This window comes from Acipenser ruthenus, chromosome 14, assembly GCF_902713425.1.
Source record: "Acipenser ruthenus chromosome 14, fAciRut3.2 maternal haplotype, whole genome shotgun sequence".
Lineage (NCBI taxonomy): Eukaryota > Metazoa > Chordata > Actinopteri > Acipenseriformes > Acipenseridae > Acipenser > Acipenser ruthenus.
In genome coordinates this window covers 12687917-12713843 of record NC_081202.1, presented here as the reverse complement: position 1 = coordinate 12713843, position 25927 = coordinate 12687917, and the positions used below count along the sequence as shown (strand labels likewise).

At 36.7% G+C, this 25927-nt stretch overlaps 1 protein-coding gene across 1 annotated transcript in view; it reads left to right on the top strand.

Annotated features, from left to right (window-relative positions):
* Window positions 1-25927, top strand: part of LOC117419768 (staphylococcal nuclease domain-containing protein 1-like) — a 188973-nt gene that overhangs the window by 115703 nt on the left and 47343 nt on the right. Inside the window, exon 17 of the mRNA XM_034032847.3 lies at window positions 15260-15448. Within this exon, the coding sequence (XP_033888738.1) occupies window positions 15260-15448 (189 nt within the window). The remainder of the gene's footprint in view (window positions 1-15259; window positions 15449-25927) is intronic.

The window sequence follows — 25927 nt, the reverse complement described above, 5'->3', positions numbered from 1 at the left end:
TGTTGCAGATCTTTAGCCATTGATGTAGACACCTATAAAACCTGCAGGATTGGGGCTTTCCAGGACCAGGGTTGGAGACCCCTTGTCCACAATATATGACAATCATCCTTAAATCAAGTTATGGCTTCACCCTACTGATGCATGTGTTGAACAACTCATTTCTAAATGTATAGTGTGGTTGTATAAGACTACAGTGAAACCTGCCTAATGTCACGCCTGTTAACCCCGTACTGCCCTGGATATGTTCCATTCCTATTTAATATTCATTTTCTCAATGTCAAATATATAGGACACTAGGCAGCAAGGGGTTACTGTTACACCCTGCATATTATCACCATATTAAAATGTTCTGAACAGAATATAATGGAAGTCAATAGAAACAAACTCCTGATAATATCACTTTGGTTATTATCATGCTCCGCTTAATATTAATCAGATGTATCGGCCACACAACTAAATTTCACCACACTTAATATCATTTTCAAGCACATTTTCAATAACATTTCAAGCTCTGAGCACAGTTTTGTAAAAGCAAGTATATATTTAGACATTATGTAGGGAAAATACCACTTTAATTATTTACTAATATACAGCTCACATGGCAGTATCCCCTTGTTTGATCTGTATGAATAATTATTTTGTTTTGACCTTGAGTCACCAGTGTTGGTGTTTGTTTGTTTTTTTCCTCTTTTGGTAGCAATATATGATTACACCACAAGTTTTTGTACATATTTTCTTTATAAATATGAATGCAATAGAACTGTTTTTAACAAGATCATTTTGGTTTAAGGTATATATGGTACACACATATATTGTTCCCTGTTAATGGAGAAGCCCACTAAAGAGCCTATTATGAGTGAATGTTTTATTAGCCCTTTTAAAGGTGACAGGGTAATACATATTGCTGTTCTACAATACTGCTGTCAAAGACTGCAACTTCGATTTGATCCCTGGAAAGGCTTCTAGAGCTGACCTATACTGTAGATGCTGTGGCAAACAAGCCCACTGACTTTGTGTGTATGTATGTGTGTGTGTGTGTATATGTATGTGTGTGTATATATATATATATATATATATGTATAATATATATATATATATATATATAATAAAAAATAAATCATGTAAATATGCAGTATTTTGATGAGGATTTGTTTCTAGTTGCTGCTCCAGAAAGAAAGCAAATGCCCTGGACACAGAAAACCTGCAATATTTGATGCAGCATCTCTAAAACCATCAGAGGGGAAGTTTATTGCTTCCTACAGTACATCCAGTGTAAAAATGTACATATCCGCTACATAGGACATGGGATGTGTTTGTTACACATGTAAGTATTTCGAGATTGACGTTAATTAATTGGAGCCTGGTTTGCACACGTCAGTAAAGAGAAACTTGGTATGCCTTTGTAATGAATGTTGACATCTTTGTAAAGATTTGTTGGTATTAAATATTAATTTAGACGAACTGTGGGAAGCAACTATGTCAGAAGAACCTAATCTTTCCAGATATACATTTTGGTTTTTCACACTTGTAAATAATTGACATGCCTTTCTGCCTCATGCTCATAGCAGTGCATTGTTTTCTAATTCAGGCCAGAAAGAACTTCTAAAGAAAATATCTTAAATAATTCAGAATTTTGAAGACTGAGCCAACTTGGTCTCTCCACTTCAGCAATACAACTGTTCATCAAGAACTGGCCTGTTCAATATTAAGCTGGGGGGGGGGGGTTGAAATTGGATTGCTTTCACAGCACTGTTACTGGTAATGTTGAACAAGGATTGTTGTCCTATGGTATTGAAGCACTGTTTATAAAGTAGCTATATTGTTCTGAATAAACATGATGGTATGTTTAATGCATTGCTAAATGATTGATTTGTGGTTGTAACCTGCTGACCTTGTAAACAGTGTGGTTTGTTACCTCTTCAGATTTTTTAGATACCGGTGTCTCCATGTATTGAAATACATATTTATCACTTTTCTCTATTTAGAGCAGAGAAGTACTTGTGTTTTCAGCCAACACTTCAAGGGAGGGCAGAATACATATTAAACGGCAAATGAATATTGAATGACATGTTTATGCAACACAGTGGGGTGTATTAAATTGATCTAAACAGATCTTAATACCGCCAACAGCTAAGTTATTCATGAAGGACTCCATGACAACTAACACCTAATGGTGCAAGTGATCTTTGTAGTGCATTTCTGTAACACAAACTCCAAGGATAGAGGTTTTTTTTTTTTTGTATTGGTTTTAAATAGCAGAGTTTCCAATTTAATTTACAGTAGTATCCACTTAAGAAGTTATTTGTATTTGTAATGAACATAGCATAATGATACTGTTCAATAAACATTTCTGACATGATTTATACACTGTACAATTTCATAGCAAATGGCATTCTGTGAAAGACCATGTCTTGCATACAATTTAAGTATTAATAGAGCAAAATTTAGACAAGCTCATTTAAAAGTGGCATTATTTACAGCAGTCAACAATAACTTGTTAAAATGCAGGTGGTGCCTCAAAACAATTAGTTATCCCTTTGTTTACACTATCTTTTAATACATCATACATTTAACATTTATCAAAACATGGCAGAAGGCATTTCAATTACTGCAGTAATTAAGAAAAGGTGGGCAAAAGATGCTCTAGAAGTGTTGGTACCGAGGTGGATAATTGAGAAAATGAACAAATACCAGCCAAGTGGTTAATATTTAATAACACACCATACATCACCCGGCAGTGCTGTATGCAAAAGAGCAATCCAGACTGCAAAGGTTATAATTGATGGCAATTTAGTTTACAAGTTTCAAGCCTAAATTGTGTACAATGAATGTTTTTCTCAGAATGAAGTGCATTTTATAGAACCATTTTCCACAAAGTTACTATAAAAATTGCTTTCCCTGGCTTTGTGTCTTCGGCTGTTTAGGTGTTATGGAACCCTGTTTTGAAAATAAATCTTTGAAGTTTATATAAGGATACACCTCTCTAAACTAATGTCCATTTATAACAGATCATAAAACTTTACTGTAAATATAAAACAAAATAATTTGCATGAGGACATGGTAAAGCCCCCTTTTGGTAATGCAGCATTTACACCTTCACACCATTATCTTGTCCTATCTTACCGGTTCATTTTAAATAATGTCCATTACTGTTTAAGAAGTACTTGATGGCTTTTGGGTATCTTGGATGCCTCTGAAGCTAGGTGGCCATGTTTTCCGTCATGGACCATTCCCTGTATAACTGCATTCTTATCTAAGTGTCAATTCAGACTCGAGTGACTGTGGCATACTAGTTCATCTAAGCTACTGAAGTGAGAAGAAAGGCATGCTACATTCTGTAATGGATTTCCTCCTAGCTGCTAATAAGTTATTAATATTAACTTGCCTCTGAACAACAGAGCTAGCTCTTTTGTGGAAAGGTAAGACATTTGTCTTTGAACCATGAAGTTACCAGTTCACATCCAGCTCCTACCAATTAATTACAATCCCTTGTTCCAGTATACACAGTCGCAGATATAAAAAAATCTGTGTATTTATTTAGCTTGGTTTTAGTTGGTTTTAAACAAGTTGTTTTAATATATATATATATATATATATATATATATATATATATATATATATATATATATATATATTTTTTTTTAACAATTTTCAACTTTTTGTATTTTTATTTCAGGTTTGATAGTAATACTAGCTGTATAATGTGTTTTTGTATGTTTTTGCTTTATGAAAGATGCAGTCACAATTACTTTGGGGATACCATTTCTATTTCGGCTGTTTTGTTTGTTTCCCATTCTGCAGTAAGTTCATGGGAATCGTTACATCAATGAAATCAGCCCTGCCTTCTAAGTCCCTTTGGAAGAATTTCTGATTCAAAATACAAACAGTGCTCCCGGATCAAACAAGATTCGTGTGCTTTTCTTTTTAACAAAAAAAAAAAAAATTTGATTTTTTTTAAATTGTCTTTTAGAAATGCTCATTTTTAAAAGAAACATGTTTATTTAAAAGACGTGTGGTACAGAACAGATCCACTAAATCAATGTACTATAAGAATTAAGAGGCTAATGGAATTGTATAGTTATGTTACTGCCCCACCAACCTTTTTGTGTGTTGCAACACCATTATCTCCTCTTTCCACCCTTGCTCCAAATTTGAAACCTCATTTACAAATGTTGTATGAAGTCTGTTTGTGGTCTTGCAGTTTCCATGGTGGTAGATGTTAAGTGTATTAAGCAGGGCCAGAGGATTGCATATTTTTCCTGAGTAATCTATAATATGGATTTAGTAGGTGACCGCATGCCCTCTATTTCCAGTAGAGTGACATGGGAATGAAACTTCAGTCCAGTCCTGTCGAAAACAAATTGTGATATACAGAGATCAACTATTATTTGGAGGTACACATTTTTGTATTCATTTATAAAATTAGGGTTTTGCATCAAACACTAGCGGTATACTACTAGTTATTTTTTTGTTTGTTTGTTTTTACAGAAAAAATACAGTGCAAGCACAGGGTCTTTATAAGCTCAATGTGCAATATATTATTATTGTTATTCGGTTCGAGCAAGTACAAGTATATGACAAAATACGATTCAATAACGGAGCAGATAAGTGTCAGTGATAGTTACATCAGGATATAATTAAATACAAAATACTACAGATTAAATGACACTTAACAGATTATAGTATTCTAAAGTACAGGATTAAATGCAGTAAAATAGGGAGCAGATAAGAACAAGTAAAGTGCATTTAAGGAAGAGTGATGTGTCCAGATGGAAAAGAGGAGTTCTACAGGTGCTGTCTGAAGAGGTGAGTCTTGAGGAGGCGCCGGAAGATGGTCAGGGACTGGGCAGTCCTGACATCTGTAGAAAGGTCATTCCACCACTGCGGGGCGAGGGTGGAGAAGGAGCGGGCTCTGGAGGCAGGGTAAGAGGACGTAGAGCTAGTCTTCTAGTGCAGGAGGAGTGGGGAGAGATGAGGGTCTGGAAGTAGCTGGGTGCACTCTGGCCAAGGCAACAGTAGGCGAGTACAAGAGTCTTGAACTGGATGCGAGCGGTGATCGGGAGCCAGTGGAGTTAGCGGAGCAGTGGAGTTGCGTGGGAGAAGCAAGGCAGAGAGAACACCAGGCGAGCAGCGGAGTTCTGGATGAGCTGGAGCGGGCGGGTGGCGGACGCAGGGAGGCCAGCCAGGAGGGAGTTGCAGTAGTCTAGGCGGGAGAGTACCAGTGCATGGACCAGGAGCTGGGTGGCGTAGTTGGTGAGGAAGGGTCGGATTCTTCGTATGTTGCTCAGGAAGAATCAGCAAGTGCGTGCCAGAAGGGAGGCAGGGGTCCTGGGTGACTCCGAGGTTCATAGCTGAGGAGGAGGGAGAGAGTGTGGTAGATTTCCAGAGGAACGGAGATAGAGAGATCAGAGGAGGGGAGGAGGAGGAGGGAAAGAAAAGGAGGTCATATTTAGAGAGGGTAAGTTTGAGGTGATGCGAGTGCATCCGGGAGGAGATAGCAGACAGACAGGTAGAGATACGGGAGGGGATGGTGGAGTAAGAGGTGGGGTAGGAAAGGAAAATCTGAGCATCATCAGCATAGAAATGGTATGAGAAACCATAGGATGCGATGAGGGGTCCCAGGGAGCGGGTTTTGAGAGAGATATAACAATGTAATATATAAATTAATTTGAAGTGCAAGGCAAAACAGGCGAGCAACTGCAGATCAATTGACTGCAAATTTCAACCTGGTGCGCAAGCAGGCAGTTTAATCAAAAACGGTCTGCCGAGAACTCCACAGAGCAGGATACCATAGCGGCCCAACGCCCTATTAAGTGACTTTACATTGGTGGTTCCATTTTTTTTTTACCTGTAAGTAATTAAAAAATGTATTCCGTTTCTGTGGTTCATAGTAAATAAACACCCCAAAAAGTAAATCATTATCAGATTGTCTCCGGACAGTTTCAAGTGATACTGTTCTGAATTTCAAGGTTCCCTTTTTATCATTTATTGGGTCAGTGACTGCCCTCTGAGTGGACGGAAGAAACTGGGAAATTAATAAAACCACCTGTGTCTCCAACCATGCAGCTGATTGCTATGGAAGAAGACAGTGGGTTTTGAATTTTACTTTGGTTCTATTTCCTAAGGCCTGCTTTTAATACTCATAATATCCAGGACTATGTACAGATAAATGTAAAAGGTTATCAGTTTGTCTATTTGTGTACTTAACCTCAAAGTTAATGAAGTGACTGGAGAGTGGTAGAAATTTTGTTGTTCTAATGTCTGATTTGGGGTTTTACCCATAGCAATGCCTTAGATAATGTTAAGTTATCATAAATGTGTTTTACAGCAAGAGGTTTATCTTTGCTACCAACAGTAAAATCGACCATGCCTTCGATTCATCACGCTGGGTAGACAGCAAAGCATCACACTGTCCGTACTTAATTGGGTCAATTGAGATCAATCATGGCTAGGAGCCTCCGAGCATGGGTTGCTGTGCTTCAGTTTCCAGGAAGTTTTTGCCCCTTTTGCTCTCCATCTATTAACTTGACAAATGGCCAATTCCACAAGATGAGCTTAGGGCAAGAATTCATTTGGACATGCCTGCTCTTCAGTAGTAAACAGATTGACACCAAGAACCACTGGTGAATCCTGGTGGTTACCTCTTTCTTGGTTGAACAATTTGTCAACTCTTGACAGATGAAACATGTGCTTCATTTCTGAATTGTATTTGGGTGATTTTTGAATTAATAACAACAAAATAAATGAAGGGATTTTACATTCGTATTGGTATCATTATGATTTTACATATAATAGGGCTACCTCTTATCCTTGTAAGTGCTGTCATTTGTTCTTCGTTTGAAAGGCCTACATCGCTGAAGGCACAACAAACAGCATTCTTTTTAAAAATGCTTACAATTTCCTCTTGGTTTCCCTTACCAATAAGGTATAGAATTGTACAGTGTGTTTATAATTGAATCGATATCTTTGTGCATGAAACAACACTGCTGGCAGATTTGAAAGGGTAGTTGCTACTAATGGTGACGTGACTTTGCAGTACCCTGTCTACACCTATGGAATTTGTGTGTGTATGCGCATAATCCCCACAGCCACGAAAAAAGGGAACAAGCCTTTTTCAGGACTCAAGGGACTGCTTTTCTCTGACACTGCAAGATTTTTGCACTCTGTTTGCTGAACAGTTAGGAAACATGTACATTACTTTCTTCCAGTGGAAGGCAGATTTTCTTTAAGTAATACACATGTCAACTTTCTCATTAAAAATTGATAAGGACTTGTGGCCGTCTCTGGTTTTGACTCCACGGGCCTGCTTATTATTTAGTTAGTGACTGATTTGTGTTGAATAACTCATTGACCTTGTTTTGACTTTTTCATCCTTATAATTTTACATTTGATAAACAAATGACCTCTTAAATTACACAATATAAAAAAAATGCTATAAAATAAAGAAACTGCAATAAAAGGGGGCATAGCTGTGTATCTTTGGGTTCACAACGATACGATACATACCACGATACGTGGTTTACGATCCGTATCATGAAACAATTCATAAAACATGAACATTGTTCTTTGTGTTTGTTTGCCTTTTTTTTGCTTTTTTTCCCTTTTTTTTTAAAAATGAATTTTGTACTGAAATATTTCAACTAGCTTAATATAGCTTTAAAGATATGCCAGTATGAAACATTTCATTGTATACAATGGTATAATCCAGCAATCTACTTTTGAGGGAACAAAATAAATTCTAACAAAAACTTGGTTTATTTCATACTAAAATGATGCATTTTGTTATGTTTAACACATTGTTACTGTTGCTTTAAGAACATTCAGGCATGTATGATTGCTATGCGAAAGTGAAACCATGAACAGAAAGGACAAAACAGCCTCTGTATTTTCTCTTTTATTAAGATAAAACAGCAGCTTTTTTGGGGGTATTCAACATTTAGTTACCCTCATATCCAGTCTCACAGTAATAGTTTGCAAGATAGCAGGTGTCTGCTGCTGTGACTGCAGCGAAAAAAGATGCACCGATGAATACCCAGATAAGCCACATGGAAGCTGGACAACGGAATCGAACTGTCTAGTGTTTTGATATGGGATACAATGTGTTCGGATCAGAAATGCTATTCACAATCTTTACAGGACTTGTTTTATATCAGCAGTAAGATTGGTGCTGACTTTGGAGAGGCTACAAGCGACATCAATCTTAGAATGATTATTTTTATTGTTTGAGTAGTGTTTATTATTAGGATTAGTATAAATTTATTTGTTTGTTTATTCAGCAGACGCCTTTGTCCAATGCGACTTACAGAGACTATGGTGTTTGAACTATGGATCAGCTGCAGAGTCACTTACAACTACGTCTCATCCGAAAGACGGAGCACAAGGAGGTTAAGTGACTTGCTCAGGGTCACACAATGTGTCAGTGGCTGAGGTGGGATTTGAACCGGGGACCTCCTGGTTACAAGCCCGTTTCATTAACCACTGGACCACACAGCCTCCTCCGTTAACCTTTTAGCGTTGCTGTTACCATGGTAACAGCTCGGTTGCAGGTTTGCTTATAAAAAGAGTATCGTTTGTATACATATATTTTCAGTTCTTGAATACAGTATTTTCATTTTCTGACAAGCACACCAATAGCATATGCTGAAAGGCATCGCTTAGCCACTTTTTTTTTTTATTTGAGACTCTCTTCGGTTACCGTACACATTACTAAACATACAGAAATGAAAGATCATCATGAAAGAATATGAGCTAATTATTTTATTTATTTATTTATTTATTTCCCTTTTGGTTTCCCTATTTTTCACAATGCAGTTTGCAAGTGCACTCGGAACGTTTATAATGGTGTGTGAACCGGATGTTTACAATATCTGCAAGGCATATTGAAAGATGGCAGCTATTAATGTATTGCTCCAGTTTTTAATATAGCATGTTTTAGATTATTACATATTGCTGTAGAAGAAAACACTGGGGAGCACTTCGCTAATTTAATGGATGCATTTCTTGAATGCCTACAGTAGGAGAATGCAGTTTACTCAGTGCTGCACGGTTCTCATACTGTCAGCATTAAAGTAATTTGAGAAGATTGAGTATATTTTACTATTTTGTGAGTTTTGTCGAGTTTGGCAAGATTGTCTGACCAAAATTTCTACCAGAGCTTCAGTTTCTCTCATGTCCATGTAGTTTAGGATTACCAGACTTCCACTTTTTTTTCTTCATTAATTTACTGACTCCATAGCAACTCTGAAGGCAAAAATAAGTGTATAAAATTTATTCCAGATGATAACTCATTATTTTATTTTTATATTGTCATTTAGTCAAAACATGTTCAATGTACAAAAAGCCAGATTTAAAAAATAGATCAACTATTACCATTTAAACATATGGTATACGCGTAATCAGAATGGTTAACCAAATAATCCATAAGATTGTTTGTTTGTTTTATTTTTTGAATGGCGCTAACACATTACTCTGCTATTAACTTGCTAAGCAGGTTGATATAGTTTTGTACTTATTATTGGGCCAGTTAAAATTGTATCTATTCTCGTGTAATGGAAATCACAAGTCTGAGCAGTTAAGAGGAGATTGCTCACATTGCTGGCACATGATTATTGTATTTAATAAAATGCCAGACCAGTCTTCAAGAGACGCATGCAAATACATGGTTTACTTGAAAATAATTACAAGCCACCAGTTTGCTGTTCCATCAGTTATTTGCTCTTCACATGCATGTAAACCTTGCTAAATTGATTAATTCTAACAAAATATCATTAGTGTACTGATTTTAAATAACAGCCTTTTGTTTAGTTATGAAATATGAGTTGCATTTGGTTCGCATGATTCCTTTAGTGAGATACTGGATGTGATTAAGACTTGTGGTCTCACTTCACAGGCTGGCAGTAAGTCGTCCTCGGTAATTGGAAGAAAAAAAAAATAACAAACTGTTATATTGGGAAATAAGCCATAACAACTTCATTAAGTGCATATTAATTTGTTTTTAGGGGAGAACATATAAATGGTCTGCTGTTAGTGTTTAGAAGAATGTCTTTTAGCAATTGCAATTAGTATTCAAGAGTTTACAGTACACACCTACTGTATGATGATGTTATTTACTTGCTTCAAAATGGAGAGCTGTGTGATTTTACATTCGGTGGTTTGCAAAACTACCTGAATTTTTATTCAATATTTGATCTTGCCATTACATGTAATTCTAAGTGGTTTAAACTCAAAATATGACACCTGCAAGTGTCCATTGTGTGCAAGGATCATGAACCCTCAGTGTATAAAATTCTGTTCCAGTTGTAATAAAGGCACCTCTTTAGATGTCTTAATACTTTTAATCTAAATCGAATTAGAAGTTAATTAATTGTAATGTGTGTTTAGAGCATTTCTGGTTTACCTGAGATCTTTCAGGATAGGAAAACAGTAAGTGTATCTTCAGGGAGAAATGCACTGTTTCTGTTGAATAAACACCTACTATAGATAGTATATCCAGTAGATATTCATCTTTCTTCACAGAATGTTGGCCTGCACTGCACGTGTCATCCACAGCAGGTAGTTTAGTACTTCCATATAAACCTCCCGAGCCTCTGTTTCAGGGGTTGGAGTGCAAGAGTAAACATTATAGAAAAATTCTGTTTTTTTTTGACAAAGAGATTGTTTTATTGATTAATTATATATTTATAGAAGAGCAGAAATGGTATTGAATGCTGTAAAACAGGAGTTTTGTATCATACAACAGTGACTTTTTTTTTTTTTCGAAACAGACTTCATCTGCAGAAGGTGAATGTATGAATGCATTTTAGAGTCTTTAGTGTTTTTTGTAAACCTCTGACACATGGTTACTAAAAGAAAAGCTTGGAAGCCTGTAACTTGTTTCTCCTCCCTGAAGCATTCATTCTTTGATTGAAAAATAACAGCAGTGTTACTAGAGAGCAATATTAAACCAGATAAACCCTGGGGTGACAGTTTTATCTTTCCTCACAAACCAAGATGGATACCTTTACAACCCCTCTACTGAAGCTGCAGAGCATTTATTTGTTCCACCAAGGCCAAAACATTGGAAAATTGTCTGTCAGTGGGATAACTTATCGATCTTGAATGCGTTCCCCGTTTTAGCTTTAGTTTTTCTGTCACCCTAGCTTGTGTTAGTCCCTTCTCTTTTAAAATGTTGGTCTTACATACAGAAGCTGCTTGTGCAGTGTTAGTTGATTTGTTACTTAACCAAGTCAAAAGTATTTACCACCAATTGAAGTAAGAAGTTGTCAGTTTTTTTTTGAATAATCAGAATGCTGTAATTGCACACGCATTTGTTTTGTTCTAAGGCAACTTGAAATGAGTACTAAATCCCTTTGCTACATAAGGATAGTAATTATTTCCATTACATGAGAGTAGATGTTAAAACTTCATGCTGATTTGAACTCAGCTCTTGCCAAGATAAGCACCAATGAAGACGCATCTTTACAGTAAACTAATGTGATCCATCTACATCGCCATCCATTTGTGTTTCTTTCCATCTGATGATGTAGATATCCTTTTGTCTGGTGTCGATGGTTGAAGTGTAATGCTAGCACCAGGGATCAGCTTATTTTGCCTCCCCAGTGCATCAGCACACACAATGGCTGCCACAACCACAGTGCGGTCTCCCCAGTGCATCAGCATACTAACTGGATTGGGCTAAGTAGGATACATCTCTGGAGTCTAACAGGCATAGAATGTGTTCAGATGCTTTCAATAGTCAGATAAATCCTGAACAGATTACATAAATCACAACATTAAAATCCAGCTATAATTGCAACAAAATGCTTAGTGTTTTCTATTTCCTAATCAGTTTTATGAGATGCTTTTCTGTTGTGGAGAGGATTTTTTTTTATGCCAACATGTATATAAGCAAATAAGTAAAACAGCATGAATAAGTCAATTCTTGATCTTTGTAGGGACAGATGTATGCTGATGATGAAGCACATTAGAAATTGATACAAGGTTTATTCCTAATAGAGTAGAATGTGTAGGTGTTTGTGGGGGAGGTAAAGTCAGTGATCACCGGCAGTGTGCTTTCACTGCTGCAGTTCTGTATTTACACCTCTCACTAGAGCTTAAGTCAGCGAGAAACCATTATATATATATATATATATATATATATATATATATATATAATATATATTTTTTTTATTTTATTTTTATTTATGTATAAGTGTGTGTGTAAATATATAAATTTGCATATCTATACACATACATACTCGTATATTTCTTATTAAATTCCAGAGGTGTTTTTTTTTTTTTTTTTTTTTTTATTATTTTGCATGAATATTTGTATAGCTTTGATGCTGTTATGATGTTCCTTTTCCTGTTCCTTGGTTGAAATTTAGATGCGCAGAGTGTTGGAGAGCTGAGTAACTTGGATTGCTGGGTTATATAACTTCAAGGACACTCAGAGAGAGAGAGAGAGAAATGCCAGAAGCATTCAAAATACAGGGTCTCTAGTGTTGTCAGAATCCTGATAAAATAACGATATTCCCTTTTTCAAAGTTGGAACACTAAGCTGTGGCATGGAAAGAAAAATCAACTCTTAAGCATGTCGGCAGAGATTAAACAAAGGGGCATATAATTTAGCACAATTGTGTTGTTGCTTAAAGTGGTGCTTTTTAATCGGATGGAATATGCAGTGACGGTTGTCTCATCAGGGCTGGCAGCAGCTACCTTGTCTGCTGTAAGTAGAAACATGAAGGGCTAGGCTGTTTAACAGCCACCAGCTAGACTGATTTTATAACTGCTATTTCAGTTTAACATAAGTTTAATACCAGTATGTAGTGTGTTTTTATTTATTTATTTTTATTTTTTTAAACTTCTTTAGAGAGTGTGAAATGATTTCTGAAATGAGGTGCTGCTTTCTGCTCATATCCTAGACAGTGATATTGGCACATGGCAGCTCCAATTTTATTTAAAAACATTTAGTAGGTATTTTGAATTTTTCAGACTTGCTACTTACCTGCCTAGCCCCGCAACAGTAAAAATAAATCATAATAGGAAAAAAAAAATCTATTTACTGTAATTTTTGTTTATGAAACAAAATCTAGTAATAGGAACATAATTGGATAGTGTTAGCAGTTTCTGTGTTGCAAAGCCCTGAAGTGAGCTGGGTATTTTAACAGTTCTGATGTCAGCAGATTTAATTTAATTCATTACAAGTTCATTCTACTCCTTGCAGTAAACGCCAACAGTAGCTTTGGGGTTTGCTTGTGTAACTGGGAGCAATGCAGTCTTCTAGCAGTCCATAGAAAAGCACAGGAAAGGTCATAGGAGGATATGTAAAGAGTATTTGTTAAAAGAAGGCTTTCTTAGAGGATAATAGTTGCATACAGTAGGATCATTCTTGTTCTACTGCTACAGTATATTGGTCGTTAGCACTTATTATGGAAATTATTAAATGCATGGTATAGTATTAGTGGTAAATACCCTTTTCTTTCCAGTTGCATAGTAGTTTCATTCATTCCTGGTTTTACTGAGAGATTAACAAGACACATTTGAGATTGTTAACTACACTGTGGCTGTTCAAGTTTGTATTAAAACCTGGGATGGGTGAAACTGCTGTGCAGTATGTCGTATTTCCATCCCTGCAGCAGAGCCATTCTAAAGTAAAACCAGTATATCAGTAACACACATCCCCACCAGCACTGTACATTCAAATTCACATGCTCAACAGATAATGTAGTACATTATTTAATTATATTTGGAGTGGCATGATCCTCCCAGAGCAGAACTGACAAACCCTAGACTAGAGCCTCCCAGCTCCCAGCAATGAAGTTAAGTGAGGCTATGAATCTAATTGGAATAAGATGTGAATCCTGTTTTTTTCTCTTACTTAATGAAACAATCAGTTATGCTTTTAGTACTTTTCAATCATGCTCCCAGATTGTAATACTGTGTCCATGTGATGTCCTTGCAGAGCTGCATCATTCCTTTTAACTATCACTGCATTTCTGCATTTCCCTCAGCCTCCATGTCCCTGCTCCAGACTCCTCACGTCCCAGTCTGTGGTGACGTGGCTAATAGAATTTTGTACCAGTTAACTGGTCTTGAGCTGAGCCTTTTAGAGCGATTTATTTTAAATAGGTGCTTATTGATTTGAGAGTGCTTGGGGACAGGGACTGGCACATGTCACTAATACAGTGAGTAAACTCCCTTGATGGCTTCAAGATAAATCAAAGAGGCTCATCTATGAGACAGAGTTAAAAAAAAAAAAAAAGAAAATGTATTTCATCTCAACCTTTTTTATAATTTTATTATTCTAATATTTGTTAATGCCTTGTTAATAACTGTTGAATAAATATAAAAAGTTGTGACATAGTGTTAGAGGCACATTGCTTTAATGCAGGATATTAATCCAGATAAATCCAAAATGCCAAGTGGCTTCTTTTCAATATTTAACAGGCTTAAAACTACCTTTTATACCATTGCAGTAATGGTGCTATTGTACAGTGTGCCCTTATACTGCTTGGCCATAGTACTCCATAAACGAGCAACCCTACGTATTTTTTTTCTTTTGGACAAACAGAACTGTTTTTCTCCGATCCTGGTATACACAAGTTTGATGTATCCTTATTGGACGAATCTGTTTTTTGTTTCTTTGGTAAAAGTCTGCAGACAGTCAACAGTGTCCCTGTCACCAGTTTCAAGAATCTCTGTTAATTAGATTCCAAATGTCCAACCCAAAGGCACATGACGCAAGCCTCCAACAAGTGAACTCTTTTGCAAGGTCTATCAGTTAAAGGAAAAAAAGAAACACACCCAATAGAATTAAAATATGAAAAACGGAAAAGCGTGTCAATGCTCTATTTAAATTTGTTAGACAGATTTAAATAAGTACTATAATAGTCATTTTAATTTAAAAAGACAAACTAAGGAAACAAAGTACATATATACCATAACTGCATCATTGTTGAGAATTATTTCTGCAAAAAGTACTGTTGGCAATGTGCCTACCTAATTACATGGGTTATTTTAAACCTAAAAACCTTAGCTGGCGATTTTATCTACAAGTAATTGTCCAATTTGAAAGTTGAGTATCTTGCAATATACCTTGTGGTAATGTTAATTTATTATCATTCGTTCTGTTCAGATTATATATATATATATATATATTTGTATGCAGTACACTTGTATACAAAGTATTCTATTTTGTTTTATAATTGTTGGATTTTGAACAACAGGTTAATGTATTTTTCCCCAAGAAATCTGTTAAATAGAGTATGTTTTTGTCTAGGTTGAAGTGGAGGTAGAAAGCATGGACAAGGCTGGCAACTTCATTGGCTGGCTTCACATTGATGGGCTGAATCTGTCTGTGGCCCTGGTGGAGCATGCCCTTTCCAAAGTGCACTTTACTGCTGAGAGGAGCTCCTACTACAAAACCCTGCTGTCTGCCGAAGAGCCTGCCCGGCTGAAGAAAGAAAAGGTAAGGTGGTTGTTCATTTGTTCTTTTTCATTTTAGGCTGACCTGCATTAACCGAAGCGGTACTTGGCACTTCATGGAAGCCTGCCCATTCCCTTGTGTGCCATCCAAGCAAATCCCCAAGCAAGCTCTGTTAATAACCTTAATCTTAAGCCATTGAATCTAAGGCTGAGAAGGGAAATATCGAATCAGCATTGCCTGATAAGGTGGGGATTGACCCACACAGCCTGCTAGCAGTTTTGTAAGTCTTACAGCCGTGCGGGTGCAAACATAATTAACCCATTGGGATCTGTAATAAAAGCTGAGAGCCTTGCTTTTCTTTTGAAGTATCAACCCTCATTTTCAACGTGTGTGGGTTTTTTATTTATTTATTTTTTTATTTATTTTTTTATATTGCCCCCTCGGCAGTGCGTATACAAACACACAAGTTGCAGTGTCAGGCTTTTCATTACACAGAGTTTAAAAGTAATATATTGGACTCATTAAAATTTACTTAGGGAGCTGGTTGTACTGTAGACGTTTGTTCAAAACAAAATAACTGCTTAGCTTTGCACAGTTTGGCAAGCCTCAACAATTTAAAGGAGAAGGATGCTTGATATTTGTATTCATATTGTCACAATCTCCATTAGGAATACAGTTGCAGAATTGTTTTAAGTCGTTCAGAATATAGAGCACATTCTATGGAAATTGTGCGGCTATCTTGGGGGAAGTGCGTTAGCTGCAAGGACTTTGAGCATTTTAAAATAAATAGCTTTCTATAAATTACCGCATATATGTCTAAAAATAGGTATTTTACATCAGCTTTTCTACTCTCCTTAAATGCAATTGATACCTGTTAATCCATTCGTGTCTCTCAAATCACAACTAAGAAACACGTAAGAAGTAAAATTGGTTTATTTTATGTTTTTTCTTTGTGAAACCATAAATTTTAGCTAATTTTCAATGGCCTCAACAAAAACAACCTCCATATTAGAAAGAAATAATGGTCCATGGAGAACAGAGCTAGACCACTAAACAGTTATACAAACCTGTGCCACTTCCCTTAAATTATCAGTAGTACATTGAATCTGAAGTTATGTAATCGATTAGCCATATAGAACTGTGCTTGTCACACATTTGTAAAGTTAACTTCTAATTTAAAAAAAAAAAAAAAATTAGGCCAGATAAACAGTATAACCTTGGCCATGAAGTGTGTTCCCAACATTCTGTCTGGAATTTAATTGTTGTATTGCTCAGTAACTTGCCTGGAGCCACCCTCCACCAGGCATTTAGAACTGCATCATCTATGGGTTTCCATTAGAATCTGCCTTGAACCCCTTGAGGTGGAGTTTACAATTCCCCTTATTCTGTTGGTATTGTATGTGTATGATTCCACTACTGCACTGGCGCTCTTCTGGGGGGCGATAGCAGCAGAGATGGTAATGAGATGTGTCATTGTGAATTGCATTACTGCTAATTAATGCATGCTTCAGTACGCATGCTGTAACGAGTACACAAATGACTGCTGCCAGCTCTTAGGATTTGTATCCTTTCTTCTTTCAAGGGATTTGGATTAATGCAGGTAGGGGGAATTACATGCTTGTTTCCCTTCTTCTGCAGTGTTATATTCAGCCTTTCCCTGTGGTGAGGTTTTAAAAATCATTTTTCCACACCATTTGCTTGAGTAGTAGTAGTAGTAGTTGTTGTCGTCGTTGTCGTCATCGTTGTCGTAGTAGTAATATTTGTTCTTTATTCTCCCACGTGTCCTGGATTTATTTGACTCTCCAATAGGCACACATGAAGCACAAATCTATCTTCCAAAATCTGTCAATAGCCTATAATTCTTTCATTTTTGTAGAATATACTATACAGTGCTTACAAGACAATGGCTTAGGTCTTAAATGGTGCCGTTTTGCAAGTTATTTTTGTAATCCCTATAAAACAAATTTTTAGCAGTCAAATATGTCTATCAGGCTGTCCTGACAAGCTAGTTTTACCCCAAAATGATTGTGGTTTTGCAATAGTGGTTTGCAGAAGTATTCAACCCCCTGCAAATTTTTTTCAAATTTTGTTGGCACCTGAGCGTACTCCACGATGCTTTCAAATTAGACTTTACATGTAGAATCTACACAAACTACTCCACATTGAGAGTTAAAAAATACATTTAGAATATAAATAAGTAAGATTTACAGGGAAAAACAGATTAATCTCAGTTGCATAAGTATTCATCCCCTTTGATACTGCAGCCCTAAATCAGCTGAGGTGCAAATGATTTGTTTGAAAGGTCACAAAATTAGTGAAATGGTTTCAGCCTGTATGTACTGAAAGTGGTTTAACTTGTAGATAATTTCCCTCCAGGTATATAAAGACTTTCAAGCTGCAACTCACATAGTGATCCAACAAAGCAACCATGATGACCAAGGAGCTTTCGAAACAAGTCAGGGATATAGTGGTAGAGAGGCACAGAGCAGGAGAAGGGTACAAGAACATTTCAAAAGGTGCTGCTTATCCCTCTCAGCACAGTGAAGTCCATCATTAAGAAGTGGAAGATGCATCATACCACCCAGACACTACTCAGATCAAGTTGCCCGCCTAAACTGAGTAGCCGGGCAAGCGGGAAACTGGTTCGGGATGTCACTCTGAAGCCAACAATGTCCTTGTTTGAGATGGGAGTCAGTGTTCACACATTTAACAATAAGCCAGTCCCTACACAAAGCTGGTCTGTATGGACAGGTGGCAAGAAAGAAGCCATTACTCAAAGTCTCATCTTAAAGCACTTATGGAGTTTGCGAAAAAGCATGTAGATGATACTGCAGACATGTGGAAAAAAGGTTTTGTGGTCAGACGAGACAAAACCTTAACCCTAAATTTCCAAGTGTTACGTCTGGCGTAAGCCCAACACTGCACATTACCCAGTCAACACCATCCCAACTGTCAAGCATGGTGGTGGCAGCATCATGTTATGGGGATGCTTCTCTTCAGCAGGGACTGGGAAGCTTGTCAGGATAGAGGGGAGAATGGATGGTAAAGTACAGGCGAATCCTTGAGGAAAACCTGTTTGAGTCGGCCAAGACTCTGGAACTGGGGAGGAAATTCACATTTCATCAGGACAATGACCTGAAGCACAAAGCCAAAGCCACACTGGAGTGGTTGAGCAAGAAGAGCATTAATGTTCTTGAGTGGCCCAGTCAAAGTCCTGACTTGAATCCAAATGAAAATTTATGGTGAGACTTGAAGATAGCAGTCCATCGACAATCCCCAACAAACTTGTCAAAACTGGAGCAATTTTCCTGTGAAGAATGGGCAAAAATGTTACCATCCTACTGTGCAAAGCTAGTAGAGACCATCAAAAAAGGTTATTTGGGAATATGGCCGAGTGCTATGATAATTGTCTTTTAAATGCGAGACTTGCAATTGTAGGGTACCTTTTTCAAAAGGCAGGAGTGCTGTAAAAACAAATGGCTAGAAATTGATATATTGATTTATCAATAATTTCTCCAAGATAATACATCTTTGGTTCACCAAGGTGTCAGGTCACACCAGGAAATGTGGCTGGTTTAATAGCCTATTTTACAGCTTCTGATCAATATTGGAGTCCTATAGCACTCCAGTTGATTAGGAACACAGTGATGGCATTTCACAATGACATTTGGCATTGTAGATTTTATTCTTCAAGGAACTCCCTGCCTTTTTTTTCTACATAGGATAAATCTTCCTCAAAAACATCTTTAGGAATTGCTAATGAACTATAAAATGTTGCCCACGTCGCTAAAGGATTCGCTGCTGGCTATACCTTTGCTCCTATTTACATTAAATCCTATTCAAATTGTCCTTGTTATAATGGGAACCTCATTAGAACATTCAACATATTTGTTATCCCAAGGACAGTGTTGAGAGTAGAATGAACATTCTAACTGTGTGGGGTTTTTTTTTGTCCTGTAACTTAATTTAATATTCTCCATGGCCCCAAACTATGATTGAATGTTAAAACATCCATTTACATGGTTAAAATTGGAGTTTCTCCAGAAAAAGCATGCCACATCTTTTGACACTTTAAGCTGGTGTGATCTGTAATTTCTACCATATAGTCTCTATCACTTTGAACACCCACACACTGTGCCAAAACTTAGAACCATTAACAGAATACATAAGCAGCCTTCTGAGACTGCTGAGAGTACCTGAACCCTGTCTTGCTGCATTAGCTACACTGATAAAACAAAATAGGTAAATGAGCATAAGGATTATAGGGGGGGGGGGGGATTTTAAGATAAAGTGAGTAACAAAGCACCATTAAATGAAAATGTCAGAGCTATAGTTATCAATAATTAGGAACATATTTAAAAATGTAATGGTTATAGAATGCGTGTTGTTGTTGTTGTCATAGCATAGTGAGCATTCACAATCTATTTAAAGAAAATGTATCTATATCAATGGACGTTAAGTAATGTAGTGACATTTATTACCACTAAATGTGGATCATTTTATTAATGTATTATCATAATTACCACAAAGCAACACATGTTCTTAAAGGTGTGTTTTGATTCTTTGATTGAGAAAAATAGCTCTCTTTCTTCAGTGCATTTGGTGTCCTAAAAACAGGCTTGGTATCCCTTTTAATATCAATTGCACACAACCAGAAACAGCTGATTTGTTGATCTTGTTAATTGTGCATGGAGGTCCTTTGTTCAATCTACAAGTTCATGAATTACTGACCCAGTACATGTGGGGGTGGGATAAGCCAGTGTAAGATTAAGGAATAGAGCAGACTGTTTAAGGAGGAAGTTCATGAGACTAAAGTTCAAGAGAAATCAAAGAAAGCCTTTTGGTGCATTCCCCTTTGAGAGACGGGCTGTGTGTGTGTGTGTGTCAGTCAGCTGTGTGTAGCAGTGACGTTTCAATACACTAGTTGAGAAAGCTTTATGTTTTACATTTGTTTTAAAATAGCCGAAGCAATATTTAAACCGAGCTGCTTATCGGCTGTTGGCAATATCAAGAAAGAGTGCAAAGTACAGTGACAGAGATATTATGAAAGCAGAACTAGAGAGGCAGTGACTTCTAGAGTTAAGAAAGAAGCCATCAGTTGCAGGTTACTGTACGTTTACCGTTTTTGTTTTGTATTTTTTTTTTTTTTTAAAGCTTTGCGTGGAGATGGCTTATAGCAAACCGCATAGCAACACTGTGTATTTGTAGCCTAATTAATCTTGTTTACATTTGCTTACTTTTAAAGCAAAGAATTTCCCCATGTTTAAAGCAGTTTGAGTTTTGTTTTTGTTCACTGACCTATTTAAGCATGTGTAAATGTCATTTTCTCTAGATGTTCGCAAATCCGACTTTTTCACATATCCACCTATACCCCAGTCCACAGGGGGTTTGATATGCGATGTTGTACAGTATACATATATAGATACATCTTCGAGTGGCATACAAATGCAACAGTAAACTAAGCAAGAGCTCTACTCTAGTTACAGGGGTGTGCAATTAGAAAAGATAAAAAAAAAAAAAACTTGATGTCCAAGGGACAAAGTACTAGAAAAATCTACTTGTCCTTAAAAATCTACTTGCCCCCTCCCCATAGCACAAAACACACGCAGAAAAAGTAGAATATAACTTGAAGGATTTTGGTTTTATTTGGTGATTAACAGGGGTGGATCTAGCCTTGTAGCTTGACTGGTTCATTAAATTCTTTCACACACAACAGGTTCCCTGTGACCCCACCTCACCTCAACAAATTTATAACATACTTTAAGGAAATGTTCCTTTCAGTGTAGTTTTATTCAAATATAAAATAGCTTCTGCCTGTTTTTTCCCCACTCTCTCTTTAAGCTGAATTCAACTCCTGATGTTCAGGAGTTTGTTGCAAGATACAAAGTCATTGCCAACTATTACAACTGCATTTTCTGGACATTATTTCAGTTTTTGTAATTGCTGAACCCCAGATTTTTAAAGAACTTGTATATAACCTGTCAAGTTTCTCAGCATTTTTTTACTGTTCTACCAAAATGCATGCAGTATTTGCAATGTTAATTTCTATTATATGCTTTTTTAAAAAAAAAACAGTGTACAGCATTGTCAGCCATTTCTCCTCCAACATCTCGTCCCATGATGGCTAACTTGAACACTGCTGAAGCAGGTTGTTCCTGGTTCTTTCTTTTTTGGGGGGGTTCGGGGGGGGGGGGGGGGGGGCAGGCAACAGTCTTTCCCTGCATTAATCACTGAAAAATAAATACATGACATTTGTAGTATTTTAAATAATATATTGTACAGATAATCTCATATATAAGCATTTACTTTCTAGCATTATAAACATATTTGTCAATCTTCATTTTTTTAATAGTTTCACAAATTGATGGGTTGTGCACGTCCAATAACTAATATCGCTTATGTTCAACACTAAAATCGAAACAAAAAAAAAATAGTGTGTGTGTGTGTATATATGTATGTATGTGTGTGTATATATATATATATATATATATATATATATATATATATATATATATATATATATATAAATTATACCAAGAATCAAAAGAAACTTATCACTATTAAATACATTTATTTTAGAAAAAAAATAAGGTATATAAATGATGGACATTGACGAAATGCTTTTGGTTTCTTTTTAATCACTTGATCATTCACCCTTGACCATGACACAGTACATTTTATATGTATATATATATAATAAAAATTGTTTTAAAAAGACCAAATTCCCATTGGTCTTACTGTTTTTTTTTAGTTTTTTAGGTTCTATTGATTTAAGTACTGCTATGCAGGACAGCCGCTATAAGATTGTTACCTTTATTAAAAATGTACATGGATTAATCTACCTTTTTTTATTATTAATATATCTGCTGGTTAATCAACTAATGCCCATAAATTAACTGATCAAACATTAATCGTGACAGCCCTAATCTAAATGCTTTTTTTTTTTTTTTTCTGTAGTCGACTGGAAGAGAACTGTTTTAATTAATCATTTAATTTCTGTGCAGTGCCACTTTAAAATGCTTGTAAGTCTTTCACATTCAAATCAATGGAGACTTACCAGCAACTGACATGACTGAAGAAGTTTTGGAAACTTCGCTAATACGGCTCTGCAAGCATTTATAGAATCTGGGTGATGTTTTCTGAATCTGTTCAGACAAATATTTGCTACTGTAGCCACTGATGTCAAAGCAACTGGTGGGTGGGTTGGGGATCAGAATTGTCTTAAAGGGATTGCAGTTTACAATAATTTTTTTTTTTTTACAGGTACAGCTATTCACTATGTAGGTCTTTAAATGTGTAGTTTTTAAAATAAATGATGTTTTAGCAAACATGTATTTTAAAACGTGATATCTGGTACCTGATAAGTTAAAGAAGTCTCTGCTTGAAGGCCTTGCATTCTGACAATCTTGGTCTGTCCTGGTCATTTGACCTGGAGAGTGAAATTGTCCCCACCCCTTCAGGGCATTCTTTTTTGTTAGTATCCAATCAGCTGCTTCCTCTATATGATTGACATAATTTGCAGCCAGTAACATGCTGTCACCCAGAAGACAATTCTGAGGTGAAATGACCTAAGTGTGTGTAATAGATTTCCTTGAAGGCAAGACCCAGGTACTTTCTTTAACCTAGTCTGGTACTAGATGTCATGTTTTTAAAATTAGTTTTTTTTATTTTTATATATATATATATATATATATATATATATAAAATATAAAGTTTGAGAAAAAGGAAAATTGCTGTGTACCAAAATGATCAATAAGAAAAAAGAAAAGGATATTTCAGGTACTTAAAAAGGTAGAATAATTGATTACAAATCAATTATCAGGACGTTTCGGACTACAAGTCCTTCATTGGCTGAATACAAAAAAACAGTGCTTTAAGAAGTTGATAAAAAACAAACAAGTAGTCTTTTAAACAAAATTCCAGAATGTTGATGATGATGATGATGATGATGATGATGATGAAATTATATAAAAACCTGTGTTCATTTCAAAACTGCATATTTGAGACCTAAATAGCAAATGGAAGTGTACGACAGATAAGATTTATACTTTTTTTTTGTTTGTTTAGCTTCCACCACTTTAATGCATAAAATAAATTATGAATTTATCTTCAGAATCAATGGAGTATTAATCGATTAGTACTAGTTGTGGTTTAGCAGTGGCACTGAGCATCAAGAAATGCAACATCACTACTGTTATTGTGAAGCTGCTGTTCTATTGACAGATACAGTATGCAGCACATACACCTACTAAGTGGCTGCATCAAATGGCACTTACCATAGGGATACCTGACTCTTTGGCTTTTATATCTAGATGCATTTCCCCATGATTATTCTAATTAAAAGGAGGTACCTTTTTCTGAGATTTGTACTTAATAACCATTTATAAGAGAGACTTCATTACTGCACAGGATTCAACACATGGTCCATACTTGGAGTGGGGGTTGTGTAATGAGAGTGCTAACAACTTGGCAGACATATGGATGCCTCTATATACACTGCAGAGAATATGCCTCTCTAGCTGTTCTAGAAGTGATATGGTTCTTTTGAATCCTTTTGGGGCTTGCACTTCTCAAGCTGATAATGGGTAGTGCTTGGCACAGCATTGTTTTGCCATGAAGTGCCAACAAGCTGGCATATACTGTTGGATACCAATGTTTTATAACCTGCAGGGATTTTGGAGCTGGATAGCTTGAAAAGATGCTATTTTCCTTAACAAGATATCCTAGTTGTTAAGAGCTACTATAGTCTCAAAATGTAATGCACTAGATAATGCCTTAGCTAGTATTCTACCAACCATCTGTGTTGCAAACGAACTAGACGACGGGTTCAGGCAATTCCAAGTAAGTTTCTCCTTCCCATGTCTATTTTGTGAGGGATGCATACAAAACCTTTCTTTATAAACACATTAGGGTATATTATTTTAATGATAAAAGCAGTGGCCTATCTTAATACCTTATTTCATTGTATTGTCATATGTAATAATGTTTCTAAGTGGTTTAATAATGCCCACATCTAATAACCTGAGAACTTCCCTTTGTCCAAATGAATTGAAAACATATGATGATGTTTAGATCTTATTTATTTAGATTCAAGGTCTGGTTCCGTTTCAAGTACGAAATGTTGTTCCGTTACCGATTGGAATATTCCTCTGTGTCGCCCAAATTTATCTGAGCACGTATATCAAAGCTACCGACGGGATAAATTGCTGCAAGCAGAAGGGATCAGCAATTTTCTCTTCAGCTTTGCTTGAGAAGGAGCCTGCGCTGACCGTCAGTTTTTTGAAAAGACACATTTTTCTACTTCTCTTCCTTCATGGAAAAATATTCCCACTTCTAGTATGCATCATACTTTCGCATGTTTTCTGCACTTCACACCCTTGGTCTGGTTACTTCCTACGACTGCCTTGTGCATCACGGGCTGGACCCCATCACTTGCCCCATGGCAATTTTTTGCAGGACCTTTTTAACAAGGGGAAATCTCTCTACTCCTTAAGGTCTACCTGGCAGCTATTTCAGCTTCCATATTAAAATAGACTGTCTCCCCAGGAGCTCACTTCCTGGCGGGACAGTTTTTGAAGGGCGCTCGGAGATTGCGTCCTCCCAGGAAGGACCTTGTCCCTTGCTGGCGGTTGAATGTGGTGCTTAACGCGCTTATGAAACCACCATTCGAGCCCCAGCTGAAATGTGTCTTTTGAAGGCGGTTTTCCTACTAGCAATCACTGCTGTGAAGCGAGCAGGTGAAATGCAAGTATTTTCCATTGCTAACCTTGCTTTCCTGACTCTGCCTGATGCTGAGGGGACTCGGAGCGTCTTTGGTAAATCTGGATACACAGAGGAATATCCCAGTTGTTAATGGATAATGTAAATTAATCAGCAGCACTGGGCAGTATAGCTCTCTTGCAGTGTTCTATTCAGTTTCTAAAATAAAATTCTTAATTCTCAATGGCTTCAAACTCTGAACTGAGAGGTTTGACACCTTTGAAATTGTTTGGTGTAAGAGAGATCGCTCTTTTATAATACCCATTAGGTCCAAGGTTCTTTACTTTTTAGGTCAGGATTTTTGAACATTGTTCCAGAACTCTTGAAGATCATCCAGGTGCTTTTTGGCAAACTTGCGACGAACATTCATGTTTTTCTTAGTGAGCAATGGTTTCCGCCTTGCTACTCTGCCATGAATCCCATTTTTGCCCAGTGTCTTTCTGATGGTGGAGTCATGAACACTTACCTTAGCTGAGGCGATAGAGGCCTGCAGATCCCTAGATGTTGTTCTAGGGTTCTTTGTGACTTCCTGGACGATTTTACGCCTTGCTCTTAGAGAGATTTTGGCAGGATAGCCACTCCTGGGAAGATTCACTACTGTCCCAAACTTTCTCCATTTGGACAATATGGCTCTGACTGTGGTTCGGTGGAGCCCCAGAGCCTCCAGAAATGGCTTTGTAACCCTTTCCAGACTGATAGGCATCAACAACTATTTTCCGGAGGTCTTCAGGAATTTCTTTTGTTCGTGGCATGATGTGCCTC